At 50.7% G+C, this 16,546-nt stretch overlaps 1 protein-coding gene across 5 annotated transcripts in view; it reads right to left on the reverse strand.

The window, feature by feature from the left end:
* Positions 1-16,546, reverse strand: part of ST6GAL1 (ST6 beta-galactoside alpha-2,6-sialyltransferase 1) — a 90,227-nt gene that overhangs the window by 44,985 nt on the left and 28,696 nt on the right. For 2 of the 5 annotated variants that reach the window (XM_075031956.1, XM_075031948.1), the window contains exon 3: positions 11,806-11,938. In XM_075031956.1, coding sequence (XP_074888057.1) covers positions 11,806-11,815 — 10 coding nt within the window. In that variant the 5' untranslated portion in view covers positions 11,816-11,938. Of the gene's footprint in view, positions 1-2,861; positions 2,968-3,125; positions 3,236-4,420; positions 4,614-11,805; positions 11,939-16,546 lie in introns of those variants that run through there. The other 3 variants (XM_075031947.1, XM_075031951.1, XM_075031954.1) reach the window with 3 other exon arrangements.

Genomic DNA, 16,546 nt, shown 5'->3' on the forward strand with positions numbered 1-16,546 from the left:
GAGAAGCACAGGAGGTGGAAGAATTTGAGTTCTAACATTTCCTCTGTGCCAGCCAGCCTGAGAGCAAAGGGCAGGACAACCTGATGTGGACTTCAGCCTGCATCCGTTATCATCGTCCGCTTCCTCCAGCCTGGAGCAACGCAGAAGCAAGGAGAGACATGTGCTTCCCTAGTGTCTGTGGTTAAGATGCCGGCGCGGGCAGCGTCATGCACACACTATCTTCGGCAAAGAGCTGCCCTTCAGTGGGTCACCTATGCTCTGACAGAGGCAGGCAGGGAAATAAGCCTCTCAATATACAGTAATCTGCTTCTGCAGCCGAGTTCCTCTTGCACCATGGTCTCAAGGACAGAGTTAAAGACAAGAAACATTACTGGCTGCGCCTGCTTTGCCATTCATTAGACCACCCCTGGCCATCTCATAGTGGCACCTCTCATTCCGCCCATGCATTTCCAGCTTCTGCGACACAGGCATCTGCCAGCAATTGCTTCAAATCAAGATTTAAGTACTTGCCTATTTTGTCCCTAGAAAACTAGGTCTTGGTGAACGACGATGCACCTCCATTTCTGCAGTTTGGTTTTAACCAGGTTACAGAATATTTGTGAACAGTAGCCACCAGAGCAAGCAGCCTGCTTATCAAAGCCTCATCAACAAACATTTGTTTGCGCAGGAATTGCGTAGAGACGATCATGTATTCCTCCTGTTTTCTGAAATTTAACCTCACATTGGCTGTCAGCAAGAGATGCATACACGCCCAGCTGAGCACTGCAGCACCACCGATAACGTGGCAGCTCACTGCACAGGGTGTCAATCACCGTTTCAGGCCAGTCACTGCTTTTGCCAGAGGCACACGTTTAGGCAGAGGACCCCACGATATACCCACAAAGCCCACACTAAGTCACTGCTGCTGCGTACGAACGCAGCCCAAAACAGAGCTCCTTCCACAGTATTTTGCCCACCGAAGGGAAGCGACCATAAAACTAAGGAAAGAAAGCCAGTGGATAGATTTATCTGGAGCCAAGATGCAGCCCCTCAAGGCTGTCCTATCCCCAACACCCACGGCGGCTGCGCCAGAGCTCCCCAAGCACACACACCTCGGCACCACGGAGCTGCTCGTCTCTGCAGCACCCTCACCTCCAGCAGCAGCAAACCGATTTTGAAATCGTTTTTTTTTCTGGCTATGCCAGAAGAAAATGGATGATTTGTCTAGAATCAGCACTTGCATCACCTCCAAAGCAGCGGCTTATGCTGAGGCAAGGCGATGGGCTGCCCATGGCAGAGGAGACCTGGAAAAAGGCAGCCTGCCCTCGGAGGTCCCTGTGCCTGCTGACTCCAGCCCCCACAAAGCCCTCACCCTCCAACAGCAAAAGCTGCAGCTAATAGGAAAGGTTTGTCTCATTAGATGCTCTTGGCCTCTGTCCCAGGGGCCTTCTGGGGAAGATTTTTCCTGGGAATATTACTCCTCCCAGGGAACATTCAGCATCACTCAAGACTATACGAACTCCTCAGTTACTCAAAGCTTCACTTAAACCTTCCTTGACACTGTGACCCAGGCAAAAGGGCACAGTTATGAAGTGCAAGGCATGTGTACTTGTTACCTTAGCTCATCCTGGACCCCAGCAGATGAGGACAGCTCTCCAAGACGCGCGACTAAGGGCAATAACCAGGTTTTGCAGCAAAAGCTGGGGACAGAAAGCTGCCTTCTTCCCACTTGGTAACACGCTTTAGGTAAGCCTGTCCCATGCTGCTGGGGTCTCCTTCCACTGACTCCCTTCCGAGAGCAGGAGGATGGCGCAGGCGTGCATCACGGTGCTCCCACACATTTAAGGTTATCCCAGCTCAGGAAAATCATTCTGCAATCCTTTGTGTAAGCAGGGTTATAAAATCCCGTTAGATTAGCTACCAACCTTTTAGGCAAGTGCAGTCCAGTGAGCATGCTGCTAAGGGAGGAGTTGTACATTGCAGGTTAGATTCATTCCTCACACATTAACAGGCAGCTCTGGTTTCTCACTCCCTCACAGCCAAGAAAATTTCCTGCTACACCCAGCTGCCCCACAACGGCACCTTTTCCCTCTCAGATTATCTTTGTTTTGACGCTGTCAGTGATTAGATCCAGTTGCAGCATGCAGTTATGGAAACATCATCAAGCGTCAGCAGTTTCCATTCCTTCAACTCCCTGGGTCCCCTTCCACCGCCCCGATTTGCGGGGGGCTCGTAAATACAGCAACTGAGATTTGCCCCGAAAGAAAACACGAGTGCATGGCAACACAGAAAACATGTTAAACATTATTCTTCCTCTCTGCAGTCTGACCTGCTCTGAGCTATTAAAACCGAATCTAGCTACTTCTAAAATTACTCGCAGCGTATACCCCTTGCCACAACTCGTTGGTCCGTGCGGACTGACCCGCGCCAGCAAGGATCAGTTACGTTCAGACGAGAGTAAGCACAAATACGAAGAGAGGAAGGCGCTGGAGGCACAGGGTACGTTCTTCGTTGGCATTATCTGCCACGGATGCCCCCGCCCGACCTCCCTCGGTGCCGGCACGGGGCAGGCTCCGCGGCCAGGATCAACCGGGTTTTCTGCCGGCGAAGCCCCGCCGAGCGCCGCCGGGACCGGGACCGGGACCGGGACCGGGGCCGGGACCGGGGCCGGGACCGGGACCGGGGCCGGGGCCGAGGCCGGGGCCCCGCCGCTTCCCGCCCCTGCCCCGGGAGAGCAGCCCGGGCAGCGGCCGGGGCGCGGGGGCGGTGTCCGGCCGAGGCAGGGGGGACAAGCAAGCCCGGGCAGTCACAGCCATGAACAGCTACCGCTTAAGAGTTTATCTTTACGGGGTTATACGGATAAAAAATAAAAATAATCATACGAGAAATTAATAAAGTTACGCCGCAGCTGAACTGGCACTTGTCAATCAAGGCAGCGCCCCGCGCCGCTCACTCGAGACCGCCCGCCGCTCGCAGGTCTGCCCCCGCGCCGGAGCCGCACCCGTCCCGGCCGCGCCGAGAACCCCGAGCGGCCGCGGGGCCGGGCTGGGGGCGGCGCGGCCCTTCCCGCCCTCCCGCGGCACCTGCGCTCCGGCCCCGGCCCCGCCGCCGCCGCCGCCGCCTCCGCCTCCCGCTCCGTCACTCACCGCCGTCCGCCTTTGTTGCCGCCGCGACCGAGGCATTTAAGCCTCGCTCCCCCGCGCGGCGCTGCGCCGAGGCGAAGCGAGGCAAAGCGAGGCGGGGCGGGGGGGGCCGGGGCCGCGGCCGCCGCCGCGGGGGGGGGAGGCGCCGCCAGCCCGGCTGCCTCCGGCGGGGCCGTGGCAAGCGCCCCCCGCGCCCCCGCCGCCCCCCGGCGGGCGCTCCCCGCAGCCGCCGCCCCGCGAAAGGAGCGAGGTGAGGGGTGTTAGGCGGTGAACGGTACCGGGGGGGCTGGCACCGGTCAGAAGCTCAGGGCGGCTGCTTTCCAGGAAAGAACCAGGCATTCAGAGCAGGGCAGCGGCGCCGCAGCATCCTCCTCCTCGTCCTCCCGCCATGGCAGAGCTGCGGAGGAGAGCAACGGCTGCCCGTGACCAGCAGCCCCCGAGCCTTCCCGCGGGGTGCCTCCTCGCCCGCACCTACCTCCCCATCCCCCGCCGTAACGGAGGCGTCCTTGCCCCGGGAAGCCGTTAACGAGGCTGCAGCGCGACCTGTGCCACCGTTGTGATCGGTGACACTGTTCTGACGGAGGAGCGTGCCAGGGGAGAGGGTCTTGCTCAGTTGTCGCACTTGCCTGGGAGAAAGTTTCCCCATCCCCAGCAGAAATCCTTGGGCGGGAGCACACATAGACCTTCCCTGCCCGCCTGCCTTCGGGGAGGTTTTTTCTGGAAACACACAAAAAGCGATCGTACCCCTATTATAAACACCAAGACTGGCTCCAGCAAAGCTGCCATCTATCTCGATCACTACAGCCTTCTTCTGAATATACGATGCAGATGTATCAATACTTCATTAGCAAGGCGCAGGCAGCTTCCCCCAGCACCTTATTTCACTGCCACCCCCAGGAGAGCCATCTGGCCCACGGCTCCGTCGGGCCCAGCCCCAGCACCCGTGCGTGCCGGTGGTGCAGGACACGTGCCTGAGGGCCTCCCACAGCACCAAAAATGGGGCTCACGGCTACTTTCCGGCTTAAACTAGTTTCAGGCTTTTAACCTCTTCCAGCCTTTTGTATTTCTTTGTTGAACATGCAAGCACGAGCAGGGATCAGTGCGTGCAAATACATTTTGCCAAGTTACGTACTAATTAGGCTCCAGGCAAGCTAACATGATTAGTGTTATCATACAAGCTTGAAGTCTGGAACAGAGAGACCCTGACCACACAAGCCAAAACAAGGGTCCTGCTTAAATTGGCACCATTCCCCATTGGGGGGCAATTGGGGCTGCAGGACACGGTACACTGTACCTACCCTGGCTGCTGCGCTTCCACTGCTCAACTGGAAAGAACAAGCAAACTGTTTCTGGGGTGTATCCATGGTTTTCGACCTTGAAAGGAGTCAGCTTCTGGTCTGGGGTTGCATCCTACAAGTTTGTGTGCAAATTTGGCATCTCACTCTGCATCACTCCCACCTTGGCAGCAGCTGATGTTCCCTGCATGTGGACCTCTCCACTCCCACAGGAGTAAGGTCTTCCCAAGGGCTCTCTGACATCAGAGATGAAACATCTGCAAGGACACATGAAGTATTTTGAAATAAACCGCCAGAAAATTGAAATAAACCCCCAGAAAAGAATTAACCTGCAGCGCTATTACAGAATGCAGGTTCACATTGCAATACTGTGCTCTCCCCAGGTGCTCCCATTAAGGCTGGTACCAGTCTGAGCCAGGCACCTGGGGGAGAATTGAAGGGGGAGACATGGCTTTCGTGTGCGATGCAGCCAAGTGCTGGTGCCTCTCCCTGGCTGCAGAGGGGCTGGATAGGGTGCCTCCTGCAAGCAGGTTGATGCACTGCTCAGGAGCATCAGGGAAGCAGAGCCTGCTTGCCTGGGCAAGGCTGGGGCATGGGGCTCAGATCCTGGCCGGGTTTCCATAGAGCACCCCGTGCCTGTCCTGCTTTTGGCTGCGATAGAGTTAATTTTCTTCCTAGTAGCTGGTATAGTGTTATGTTTTGGATTTAGTAAGAGAAGAATGTTGATAACAGACTGATGTTTTCAGTTAGTATAAACACGACTTAGCAACAAGTCAAGGATTTTTCAGCTTCTCATGCCCAACCAACAAGGCTGGAAAGGCACAAGAAGTTGGGAGGGAACACAGCCAGAACAGCTGACCCAAACTGGCCAAGGAGATATTCCATACCATGTGATGTCATGCCCGGTATATAAACTGGGGGGAGTTGGCTGGGAGGGGCAGATTGCTGCTCGGGAACTAACTGGGCATCAGTCAGCAAGTGGTGAGCAATTGCATTGTGCATCACTTGTTTTGTATATTCCAATTCTTGTATTATTATTGTCATTTTATTATTATTATCATTATCATTATTATCTTCCTTTCTGTCCTATTAAAGTGTCTTTATCTCAACCCACAAGTTTTACTTTTTTTCGATTCTCCTCCCCATCCCACTGGGTGGGGGGGAGTGAGTGAGCGGCTGCGTGGTGCCTAGTTGCCAGCTGGGGTTAAACCACAACAGTGCCCTTCAGGACCCTTGGCCGAGAGCGCTATTGTTGGAGCATGAGCACTGGAGCTAGGGTTTCACAGCAGGCAGACACTTTCCTCCATAGGCAAAATGGTTTAGGGCACCTCCCAGCATTTAAAAGCTGGTTAAACCTTACATATACGCTGAACCTGAAGGCAGATGAGTTCCCGCGGCTCTTTTGAGTAGGGACATAAGTGAGATGGGCAGCTGGCCAGCCCACATTTACCACTAATTGTGTTATGTTTATGTGCACGCTTGCTCAGAAAGGTCTTAGCCTAGGCTGAGATCCTTCACTGAGCATCTTCCCAGTCCTTTTGCACTTGGACTGCATGGAGGTAGCTACCTGCTGTCAGTTCAAGGAGCTGGACAAAAGCCTCCTGCCCTCTTCCCCCTCGGGGCCCCCAGGTCAGTAACACACGGGCTCGCTTTCTGCCTCTCCCTCGACCCACTCCCCTCTTGCAGAAGTGCCCTTCTCACGGGTCCTCGGCTCCATCTCAGGTTCCCCTTATGCTGCGCTGCTTGCAGGAAGGTGCGAGCATAACTGAACAAGTTTGCCTGCCCAGATGGTACAGATATCCCCAAAGCACTGTAAGCACATCCCCCCCCTTGCCTGCTGACACTGTTCATCCCTCCCTTCTTGCTGTACCGAGGTTTCAGACCTTGACGGTGCCTGAAGAGGGACCACCCATGGTGGAGGGAAACCTTTCCCTACCTTTGGAAACTCTTACAAAATCTGCAGATAACTGAAAGCAATCTTTGCTGGAGCCCAGGAGCCTCCGCAGGGTGAACCTCACCCCCTTGCCTTGCCATGCCCCTGGTCAGGCAGCAGAGGAGACCACAGCGGGAGCGAGGGAGAGCATCCAAATTCCAGAGGGATGTGCTGAGCTGTACTGGCTTTTTCAGGCTCATGACTCCTACTTTCTGGTGGTGCTTCTTTCTGGAGCACAGAGCCGGTGTCAGCATCTTCGTCCAAGTCATTTTTTCCTACGCTGCAGAAGAACAAGCAGTTACAGGGTATGCGCTGGGAGTCACAGTCACTCCTCTCCATTTGTCACTCTAAAGAGATGGGCAGCCTTAAAAGAGGAACAACTTAAAAAGAAGGCTTTTGCCCTAGCATGCTCGTGTCCTGTCCCAGCCACCTCCCAGGCCAGCTCAGGGATTCTTCTACCACCTCCAGCACCAGCAGCTGCTGGTGCGTGTCCCGGCGTTACTGATTCTCCATCGAGTTCCGCTTCCAGTGCCCTTGGTGGCTTTAGTGGAAAGAAGCAGGCAGGTCTGTAGGTTGCTGGCTGACAGCTTTGACCCCACGGCTATATTTATGGGACTTCTAGTCATGACTGTCTTAGCAGGGAGGGGGCTCACTTACCTGTGCATTGCTGGAAATGTTACAGACGAGCACACAGCTACCCAATGAAGTGATTAATATTTATGCTCTGTGCCTGCTAATATTAGAAGTACAGGAACAATAGATAATGCTTTTATGGGGCTGTTTAAAGGAATCTTCCTCAAAGACTCCCTTAGTGAGAGGCCTATAAAGTGGGTTTGAGTGGCTTTTACATGAAAAAAATATTTTGTCACAGCTTCAATTCCTTAACTCTTTGATTAAAGCTTTAATAACTTTATGACAAAAGTTGCCACCTCCTCAATTGCCTAACCTGGCTTTCCTGGCATTGCAGGCAAATCACACGTGCTGGGCAGACCAGTTGCACAGAAGGCCCACCACACTTGGGACGTGCGTGAATGCCTTCACCCCATGCAATGGCAGAAAATTTCTTCTGAAGCCTCTGGCTTCGGCACAGTGAAACCAACTAAAAAAAAATTGAAATTAAGATGACCCCAAAAATCCATGTTGTCCATTCTTGCTGCCCAAAGCTGCATTCTTGACAAAGGTTTGGCTAACCTGGTCTTAAAAGTATCTATTGATGGAGATGTCCCAACCTGTATCTTTTCAAGGGCTTATTTATCCTGCAGCTGGAAAGTTTCTCTTGATGTCTTTTCAAAAATCTCTATTATTGTAATTTTTCCCCTATCTCCAGTGGGACAACAATTTACTGCCTTACTCTCTGATAGTCGTTTATATACTTAAAGGCTTAACTAGTCCCCGCAGTCTTCCTTCCTCTGGATTAGCAGTGCCAGTTTGCTCAGTCTGCCCTCATAGGTCATCTTTCCAAGTTCCTTGGTCCTTCTTGCTGTTCACATCTTGTTCCTCTCCAGTCAGGCTTTATCTCTGATGTCTGTCCTGAAGCCTACCCTGCCCTGAGCAGAGGGAGAGGGTTGCATGGTATTGTACATGTGCACTTCTGTCCACATTCTCCCTTTCATTTGTTCTTCTCACCAGAGGGTGTTGGTACCACCCCGTGCTCAGCCTGCCATGCGCTGCAGTGATCAAGGCTTTTTCCAGAGAACCAATGCCTGGCCAGTCCCTCGCCAGAGCTCCCCAGGCAGCAGCAGCAGCCAGCCCCCTCCTCAGAGAGGGGTGCTGGGCAGGGCAGAGGGCGATGCCACTCAGCCCCCTTGCCCTCCCAGGCGCGTTCCTCCTCCTGGCCTGTTCAGGATCCTGGATTCTTGCACAGGCAGGATGAGTCTTGTTTTCTGAATTCCCGTGCGTGCACTTTCCAGGCAAAAGTGAAGAAAAACAAGAGTTAGGCCATGGTGTTTCATCCCTTGGCCAGCTCCAGATGGTCTCCTGGGGCTGAGCAAGTCTACCAGAGCCCATGATTCATTATGCCAGCGTCGTGTTTATCTCTTCTTAGTGTCGGGACATTGGTATTCAATGAAAATATGACACATTTAACTGGTAGAGAAATGGGAGACCCCAGGCAGCAACAGCAACAAGAAGGGAGGATGTATAATCCCTGCTGGCACGCGTGCAGCATATACACACAGCAACAATTAGGCAGGTTCAATTGTCTCAGATTGCAGTTGCAGACAACATTACAAATGCAAGTCCACACACAGCCTGAGCTAAAAAGGGCAGATCTGGTTTTTTTGCTGGAAAATTCTGTGTCACTGAGTTGCCGCACATGGAAGAAAGCAAAATCTCACTTGGAGCCAGGATTCTGCCCAGGAATGGGTTAGTGTGAAGCCCAGCAGCCTATGGGCCACATTTTCTTCTCCAATTTCTATCTGCCCAAGCAGAGAGGTTAGGCTGGTACAGCAGCTTGTGAACTTGCATCTTCCTTTCATCCATCCGAGGTGGGAGAGGGGGCTGGATCCTGAGGTGGTACGTAGCTCATTGAGGATGCACCTCTGCTCTGCTGCCTGCTGCTGACCCTGCCGCAGGGCACGGTCCAGGTTTGCCTCTGTACACGGCAGGAAAAGTCAAAGCGTGGGGGAAAGGTATCAATTTAAATACCTGGAATGTATTAAAGGCAACACTCACTCTTCGCTCTGTCCAGACACCGACTTTTACCAGGGTCTGGCAGGGTGCTGGATTTATTGCAAGATCCGGTCCCTAATAAATGGTATGAGCAAAACCCAGTGTGGCAGGTCATGGGAGCTGGGATTTTCCCAGATGTGGTTTTGGTGCGGGTGACTGACCACATCGGTCCTCTGCCTCCAGGGCCCCATGCCATGCCATGAGCGCAGCACAATCCCATGTATACTGTTTTATAATCTCACTGGGCTGTGATTATTATTTTCCAGCAATCCTGTAGGCCCAGCAGTGGGGTGGAGCAGACTATGCACAGACACAGGTAACCCAGCCCTGCTCACTTCCAACCTCTTCCCAGACAGGCGCAGGAGGAGGGTGCTCAAAAGCCAGCTCATGAGGCATGGCAATGCACAGATGAGAAAAATCACACCACGCCCTTTGGTGTTATGTTCCAGCCAAGCTAAAAATAGTGACTATCCAACTGCAGGTAGCATTTGCTTTGTTTTCTTCACATGAGAGAGAAGGTTCAAGTCTGAACAATTAACACCTAGGAGGATTTCTGCAATCTGCATCCTAACACGATTACATATGCTGCTCATGTCTTCAGCTCCTTGCAAGTATAAAATGGCAAAGAAAATGGCATTGAGCGTTATTTAGGTAAGAAAGCAATTCATGTACTTTAAAGCTTAGCAGAACCAGATTATATGAATGACTTCCCCCTCCCCCCCTTATTATCTTGATTATGGTAAAAAAAAAAGAAAAAAGGGTAAGTTAGCCTTCCTAGCTAAGAAAACAGGGAACTCCTTTTCTGCAGAAAAGGATCATGCACGTTACACAACTTCAGCAGGTCCTTGCTATTGCTACAGAACCAGCTGTTCTCCAAAAACCAATCTGTAGACTGGTTAAGTTCAAAATGCAACTGAAATATCTTTAAATTACCTCTTAAACATCTAAAGGAATATCATAATTCTGGAAGAAAGTCCAGTCCCACCTACCCTGCAGGCCATAGACCTACCAGCAGGAGGTAATCAGGTTTTCCCACAGGTAGCTGTTATGAGGAGAAAGGGATGGGGGAGGGCTGGTAATTTTTCACAAACTCATTTCCCAGAGGCAAGGCGTACCGCAGCCCCATCAGTGTCCTGGAGGAGGAGGACGTCTTCCTTGCATGGCGGCCAACAGCCTGGGAGGTCAAGGATGAGCAAGAGGAATTTCTTTGGACAAGAGCTGTGTTCCCCAGCCCAGGCTCATGGACAAGAGACAACTCCTTGCAGAGTTCTGTTTTATTTCTCGTGGATGCTTGTTTTTTCAGGCTAGCAGGAAGAGTGCAGTGCCCTGTAGCCACTGCATGGTCAGTATTCATTCCTTTGGGTCAACAGAGGTCGGTGGCCATCCTTTAAAGATTTCCTGCCTGTAGAAGAGCTGCAGAGACGGGAGGGCAGCTGTTGCACCTGAGACATGACTGTCAGTGGTCCCCAGTCATACTCTGGTTGAAGCTAGCCCCCAAACTTCACTTTCGTTACAGTAATCTGGACTTTGACAAGTACTGATTTTTGCAATCACTCATGCTGCTCCCTGCTCCAGCTAGCCACAATCGGGCAATTGCTGCAGAAGGAGCTGCCTGCAGCCTGCCTGCACCCACCGCTGCCTGCCTCCCTGGCCCAGCCTGGAGGGCAGCCCTTAGTTTGCTTCTGTGCAAAATCAGCTCAAATCTGCCTGACTTTGCATTGAAGTAAGTGAAGAGCTTTCACAGGCTCTGGTCTACCACTGCATGGGGTTTCTAAGTGTTTGGTTTTGTGGGGGCTTTTTTTTTGGCGGGGGGGGGGAGGCAACAGTCTTCCCCAAGAAGGTGAATTGCACAGCCCTGTAGTAACACACCAAACCCCTTGGGTCAAAGATAAAAGCACATCAGGGCACCGTGACCATGTCAGAAGTTTTTTTCTTTTCCAGAGGAATATTCCAAGCCAGAAGCTGCTTTTACAGGCGAGTTTTAATTTTGTTCTCTTGTCCCCCACCATGAAATGCAAACAAACCGCATGGCTCAAAAATTAAATGAGCTTGGTCTGGGGCTGGCTGAGTCATCCTGTTTGATTGTCAGTCTATAGTAACTAGACTGTATGCACTAAACTGTTTCATTACAAGGCACTCCAGACTCAGACCCCTGAAAAAAAGATCAGACACTTCAGCTAATCCTGTCAGCACCTACCATTAGTGATAACATAATGTTTTAATGAAAACCAAGAACTCCAACATGGAAACCACTCAATTTAAAGTGTTTTTCTTGATGGACTTTAATAAAAATATTTTTCTTAAGTTTGTTAGGAAAAAAAAACCAAAACACCCAGCAGAAAACTTAGATAACTGGAAAATAAGTTCAATAAAACATTTCCAGGTCGTTCTCATCAGGACATACAACTCCCCACCACTCCTCAGAGTCCCAGACAAATGCAAGGTGGCTCTATGAGCCTCCTCCGATAGAGGAGATGTTCCAGCCCAGCCCAGAATTAAGAAACAGTGGATCCAGTGTAGCTACTTCATGCTCTGCCTCATGTATGTATGTGCAGAGTTGAAGAATTAGGAGCTTATCTGAGCTGAACTCAACCCAGTAAGTCTAAGAAACCTTTAAAGATACAACAAAACTCAGCACACATTGAATAGAGAAAGGCGACCTCAGCAGAAACCGCCGTTTCCAGGTTCATCTGGACCATAGAGTGTTTTTGTACCCACCACACGATCAATCATAGCATATGGGAGCAGTGCTTTGGGTTGGACCAGAGATTTTGGTTCTGCTTACCAGAGGGCATCACCTCTCCCAGTTCCTTGTCTATAGCAAAGAGTCAGCGGTGAGGTGCCTTGCAAAGTCTTGCATACTTCTGCAGGGTGTTCTTGTGCTGATTGATCGAGTTGTCTGACTCGCTACAGCAGGGCTGAAATTAAAGGATGTATTAGGCGAGAAAAGAAATTAAGAAAAGAAATCATTGCACCTTCCTTTTTTAGTGAACTCATGCAAAGGCAACTGACTTTAAAAGGTCCAAATGTATGCCGTTCCTGCCTGCTTCTACAAACTCTGTGTTACCCTATGACCCGTTCTTTCGTTTAAATCCAGAACGCTGCTTTGAACTTATGAAATTGTAACATTTCTCTCTGAAGCAATCAGCTACATGATGTTGTTCAACGCTGCGCTGGAAAGGGTATGGCTCTTCCACCATCCCTAGCAGGGAGGAAACAGGACATTTTTGCCATGGGTTGCTCACATTAAAAGTTAGCAATTTTCCCTTGGTTCTCCTGGGTATAGTTTAATTATTGTACGTGTACCTGCATCCTTACCACACTTTACACCTTGAGATCCCAAACCAATCTGCAAACTAAATAATTGCATTTTTAGTTGCAAACATAAAAGTTCAGGGACAGATTTTACAGCCCTTACACATGTTGATCCACGCTCGTGTGTGAAGTTCAGCTGCAGTCCCAGTGAGGTATTGCTCAACACAGCAACATGTCACGGATTCTGCATTTTTAAGATTTCCAGAGAACTGATGGGGTAGTGAGAGGTCTTTGGTATCTCATTTCGTGATGGTTCATTGGAAACTCAGGTTTACTCCATTCTGATTCTGGAGCCTGCTATTCAGGGGATTTTAAGATCAACAAATAAAATTCTTTCATATTCAGTCTTGTTGGTGGTTTCCTGAAGAAGTGCAAGAAGGGGTTGTTGGAAGGGTGTTGGAAATGCTCATTACAGCATGTCCTGCACCCATTCTATGCATAAGAGAAGGGGGACTTTGAATCCTCTGTTGAGAAAGTACAGTAGGAAAGGCAAGGTATCCAACAGGACTCAACTATCCAGCATGCTGACTTTTTCATCTACGTCCAAAATAGGACTAAAAGAGCTCACACAGTGCCTACTTCAGCAGTGCCTGGAAAGGCACTTTCCAGGAGCACCGATGCTCCTGACACTTCACTGCACTTGTAGCATCACAGCAGAATTTACTCCAAACAAGCCCTGATGTAAAAAACTGGGGACTGGGACTGAGACTATGCTCACCCTGAGCCCCACAGTCTTGTGTTTTAAAAAAATACCTAGAATTTCTTCTACTAGAAGCATAGCATGGAGGCTGTTGGGACAGCTTGCCAGTCCATTACTCTAATTTAACTTTAAAAGATGCACTTTTGGGGGGCTGATTTCCAAAATACTCCAAGGGGAGAAGTCTGTTGTTGCTCCAGTGACTGGCAACCACACAACTCCAGCATCTCTGACAAGAAACACCACGTGGCTACAGTCGTGCTTGCTGCCCTAGCCTGGTTGTAGGAAAGAAACCTAAGCACGCGAACACCTTCCTAGCTGCCGGTACCCACCATTCCTGCAGGGTTTGCTGCCTGTATGGTGCCAATTAAGAGTGCAAAATAAATGGCAGCAGATTTACACAAGGCAGTAATATCCCCCAAGCCAATGGCTGTTCCTTTTCAGCCTCTGCCAGCAGCGGAGGGAATATAGCGTTTGCCTCAATACCATCTCAACATCGTGGCATCACCAGCCACTTTGGGTCTCGCACCTCCCTGGCCGGTGCCATGGGAGCAGCCAGGCCCTGCCGTTCTCTTACGTCAGCAAGAACAGGCTCCTCTGCTCCAAGGGGCTGCCCCTCCTGCCCACTGCTCCCAGAAAATTCACCAGCGTTGCCACTTATATGACAAGGATAATGAAAGTTTTCACTCTTTAAAATTCACAGCTTGCGTGCTTTTTTAGAGAGCTAGCTGTCCTTCACCATGCTTACGATGGACTTGCCCAATAGCACTAGTTACTGTATGAATGGTGGTTTCTCAGAAAAAAATTGGGAAAGAGAAGGTGACAAAAACAGAAAAGAAAAAAAAGACCAGCACATCCAGACAGATTTTTACCCCCCCGTCAGAAGCGTGGCTCCACTAATGCTATGCAACTGGTACAGCACAGACCCAGCAGATACCCAGTGCTTCCCTTTTGAAACACCAGCAGGTCAACAAATCAAAGTAACTGAAATAAAATATTTGAAATCTAGGTTATACTGGTTACACCCAGGGACCAGGATCCAAAGAAAACCTTCCCTCTTCCCATTGCCCTGCAAAACACAGGCTCTGACAGCTGGGCTACCTGTGCCTCGGCCCTCCCGCACCCCCCCACACTTCCCTTCTTCCCGAAGTGGGTGAGGGAATGGTGCAGGGGAGGATGAGGAGGAATCGGCTGCAGCCAGGTTGTGCTGGCACCGGGAGGGACCATTCCCCATGCTGGTACAGGAAGATTCAAGGTGCAGAGGCGAGCTTTAGCAACTGGCTGTAGGGGAGCACTGCTGAACGCTGTTGATGGTAAACCCTGCTCTGCAGGATGAGCACTAGAACCAGAGCACTTACGGTAAAGCACAGCATCCCTAAAAGCACTGGAACGACTCTGGGGACCACAGCCTGCTGGAAAGCATGCAGCTGAGGCAAGAGATAAGTGATGTTTATACTGCTGAAGGAAAACATATACGGGATTCTTCTCTGGCCTTGGGTTCCCAGATAAATAAGGAGTCAGGGCAAATAAAGATGTCACCGGCTGATAATATATGCACAGGAATTTCCAGACAATGATTTATACTCACTCTGGTTTATTTACTGGTGTGAAAATACAGTAACAAGCAAAGCATTTGGAATGCGGCCCTCCTTCCTCCTAAACACACCTCGCCCATGCCATTTGCTCTAGTTTGCTTTAGAAGTGTTTAAGTGAGGATTTGCAGATGCTTCCCAAGCATTCACACAGCGTCTTCTTAGCAGGTGGCCCTTAACGCCTCGCTACTTTTGTGCGCAATGCTCAGGAAACTCAAGTACAACTTTCCAATTAATACTGAGGTGCAGGAGAAACAAACCCCCAGTTAGTCTGCTAGTGTGGTAGCAAAGGCTGGAGGGCAGAGCACTGATGTGACCAGTTTAGGTGCAAAGCTGCCTTTGCCTACAGCGAGGCTTTTCTAAGCTACCTTATTTATGGCTGGTGCGGTTACCTCTTCAAACTGCCTTGATACAAAGAGGCCTCCAGCCCGCAGCCATGACTGTCCTTTGGTATGGACGATTGCACAACCTGGTTGCCACCCACCTGACCTTAGCTGTACAGCACGACTACCTGTTTGCAGAAGGCCATGCCTGCAAAGCAGTTGCACACCTTGGTTTGAAGAACAACTGTTTGCTCTATGTCCCCTCACTTGTAGCTGCCAGCTCAGCTCTGCTGGACCCACAGCAGGGCAGGGCGAGGATGGGCCTTGCATCCTCTTCGGCAGCTGTTATACAGAGAGGATGCACCTCCTCATACAGAGGAGGGACCACCTGATGCAGAAGGTTGAAACACAACATGGAAAAATCAAAGACACCAGCTCGTCTCGGTGTTGACTTAAAACTATCACCTCCTTTCCAACTTGCTGAGCATGGCAGGAGCCTCCCACCCTGCACATCTCTGGTTGCAATTATCACACTAGAGGCACTGGGTGATTGCTGCTGCTTTCACTGTAACCCCTCCTTGGAAACTGAAAGAGGGATCTTTCTAAAGTTGAAGAAAATGGCAAACATCTTCCACTCCCTGCTCGTCTCCTACCCCACTTCACCCTCCAGCCACTGAAGCATGAATGGTACATCAGAGGAACTTCAGCCTGTTCTTAAACCAGTCTCTGTCTCACCCACTGCTTTCTGCAAGACAGGCCCCAATTACTTTCACCTTAATTTTTCATAGTGCTAACAATAATCCTACTCCTCTACCATCATTGGGATGCGTAGGATCATATTTCTTCATAGTTGCTGTACCTGTATTCTTTCACCAGTTTTTTGGTACTACCTGCTTGGCCCATGTTTTCTTGATATATTTTACTTTTAATGCCATGTCAATGTTTGTCTTTCACGCATTTAACACCTCAATTGTCCCTGTAGGCATTACAGCAGCCTTCTGCTCTCTCATCATGTTTCCCACTTCCTCTAACAAGGGACACTTCAGCCCCCATGCCCACGCTGTCTGGCAAGGTGCCTCTTGTATCTCTGACACTTGCTTTCTTCCTTTACTTGCTCACCATTAGCTTCTCAACCACTTGTGGCTTGATCCTGTCTCCATGCCGTGTAACATTTCCACATGTTGTTTTTATGTGTGCCTTCTCACCATGCCCTTCAGCTGTGAACAGTGCTTTCTGAAGCATTTCTTAAGCTGCAGGCTCTTCAGCAATGCCTCCCCTGCCCCATGCAGCACGGTGCCTCTTGCCCACGCTCTCCCTGCCAGGCTGGCTTCACTGCTTGCTCTTGGCCCATTTCGACCTCAGAATGGCCCCATTTCCATCCAGGCATGGGCAGAATCACTGACACAAAATTTCTGTCAATGACATAGGCCAAATCCCTCTCCAGTGTGAGGCGGTGACTCTCCAGGCTCAGCAGGCGCAGGCACGAGCACTGTCACAGCCAGCTCAGAAGCTCGGCATCCTCTGAGCTCATCCTCTCCTCCCATTTCCCACAGTGGTGCAGCTGATGCACAGGTATGCATGCTTCAGGCCAAGTTCTCT

This window comes from Buteo buteo, chromosome 7 (assembly GCF_964188355.1).
Source record: "Buteo buteo chromosome 7, bButBut1.hap1.1, whole genome shotgun sequence".
Lineage (NCBI taxonomy): Eukaryota > Metazoa > Chordata > Aves > Accipitriformes > Accipitridae > Buteo > Buteo buteo.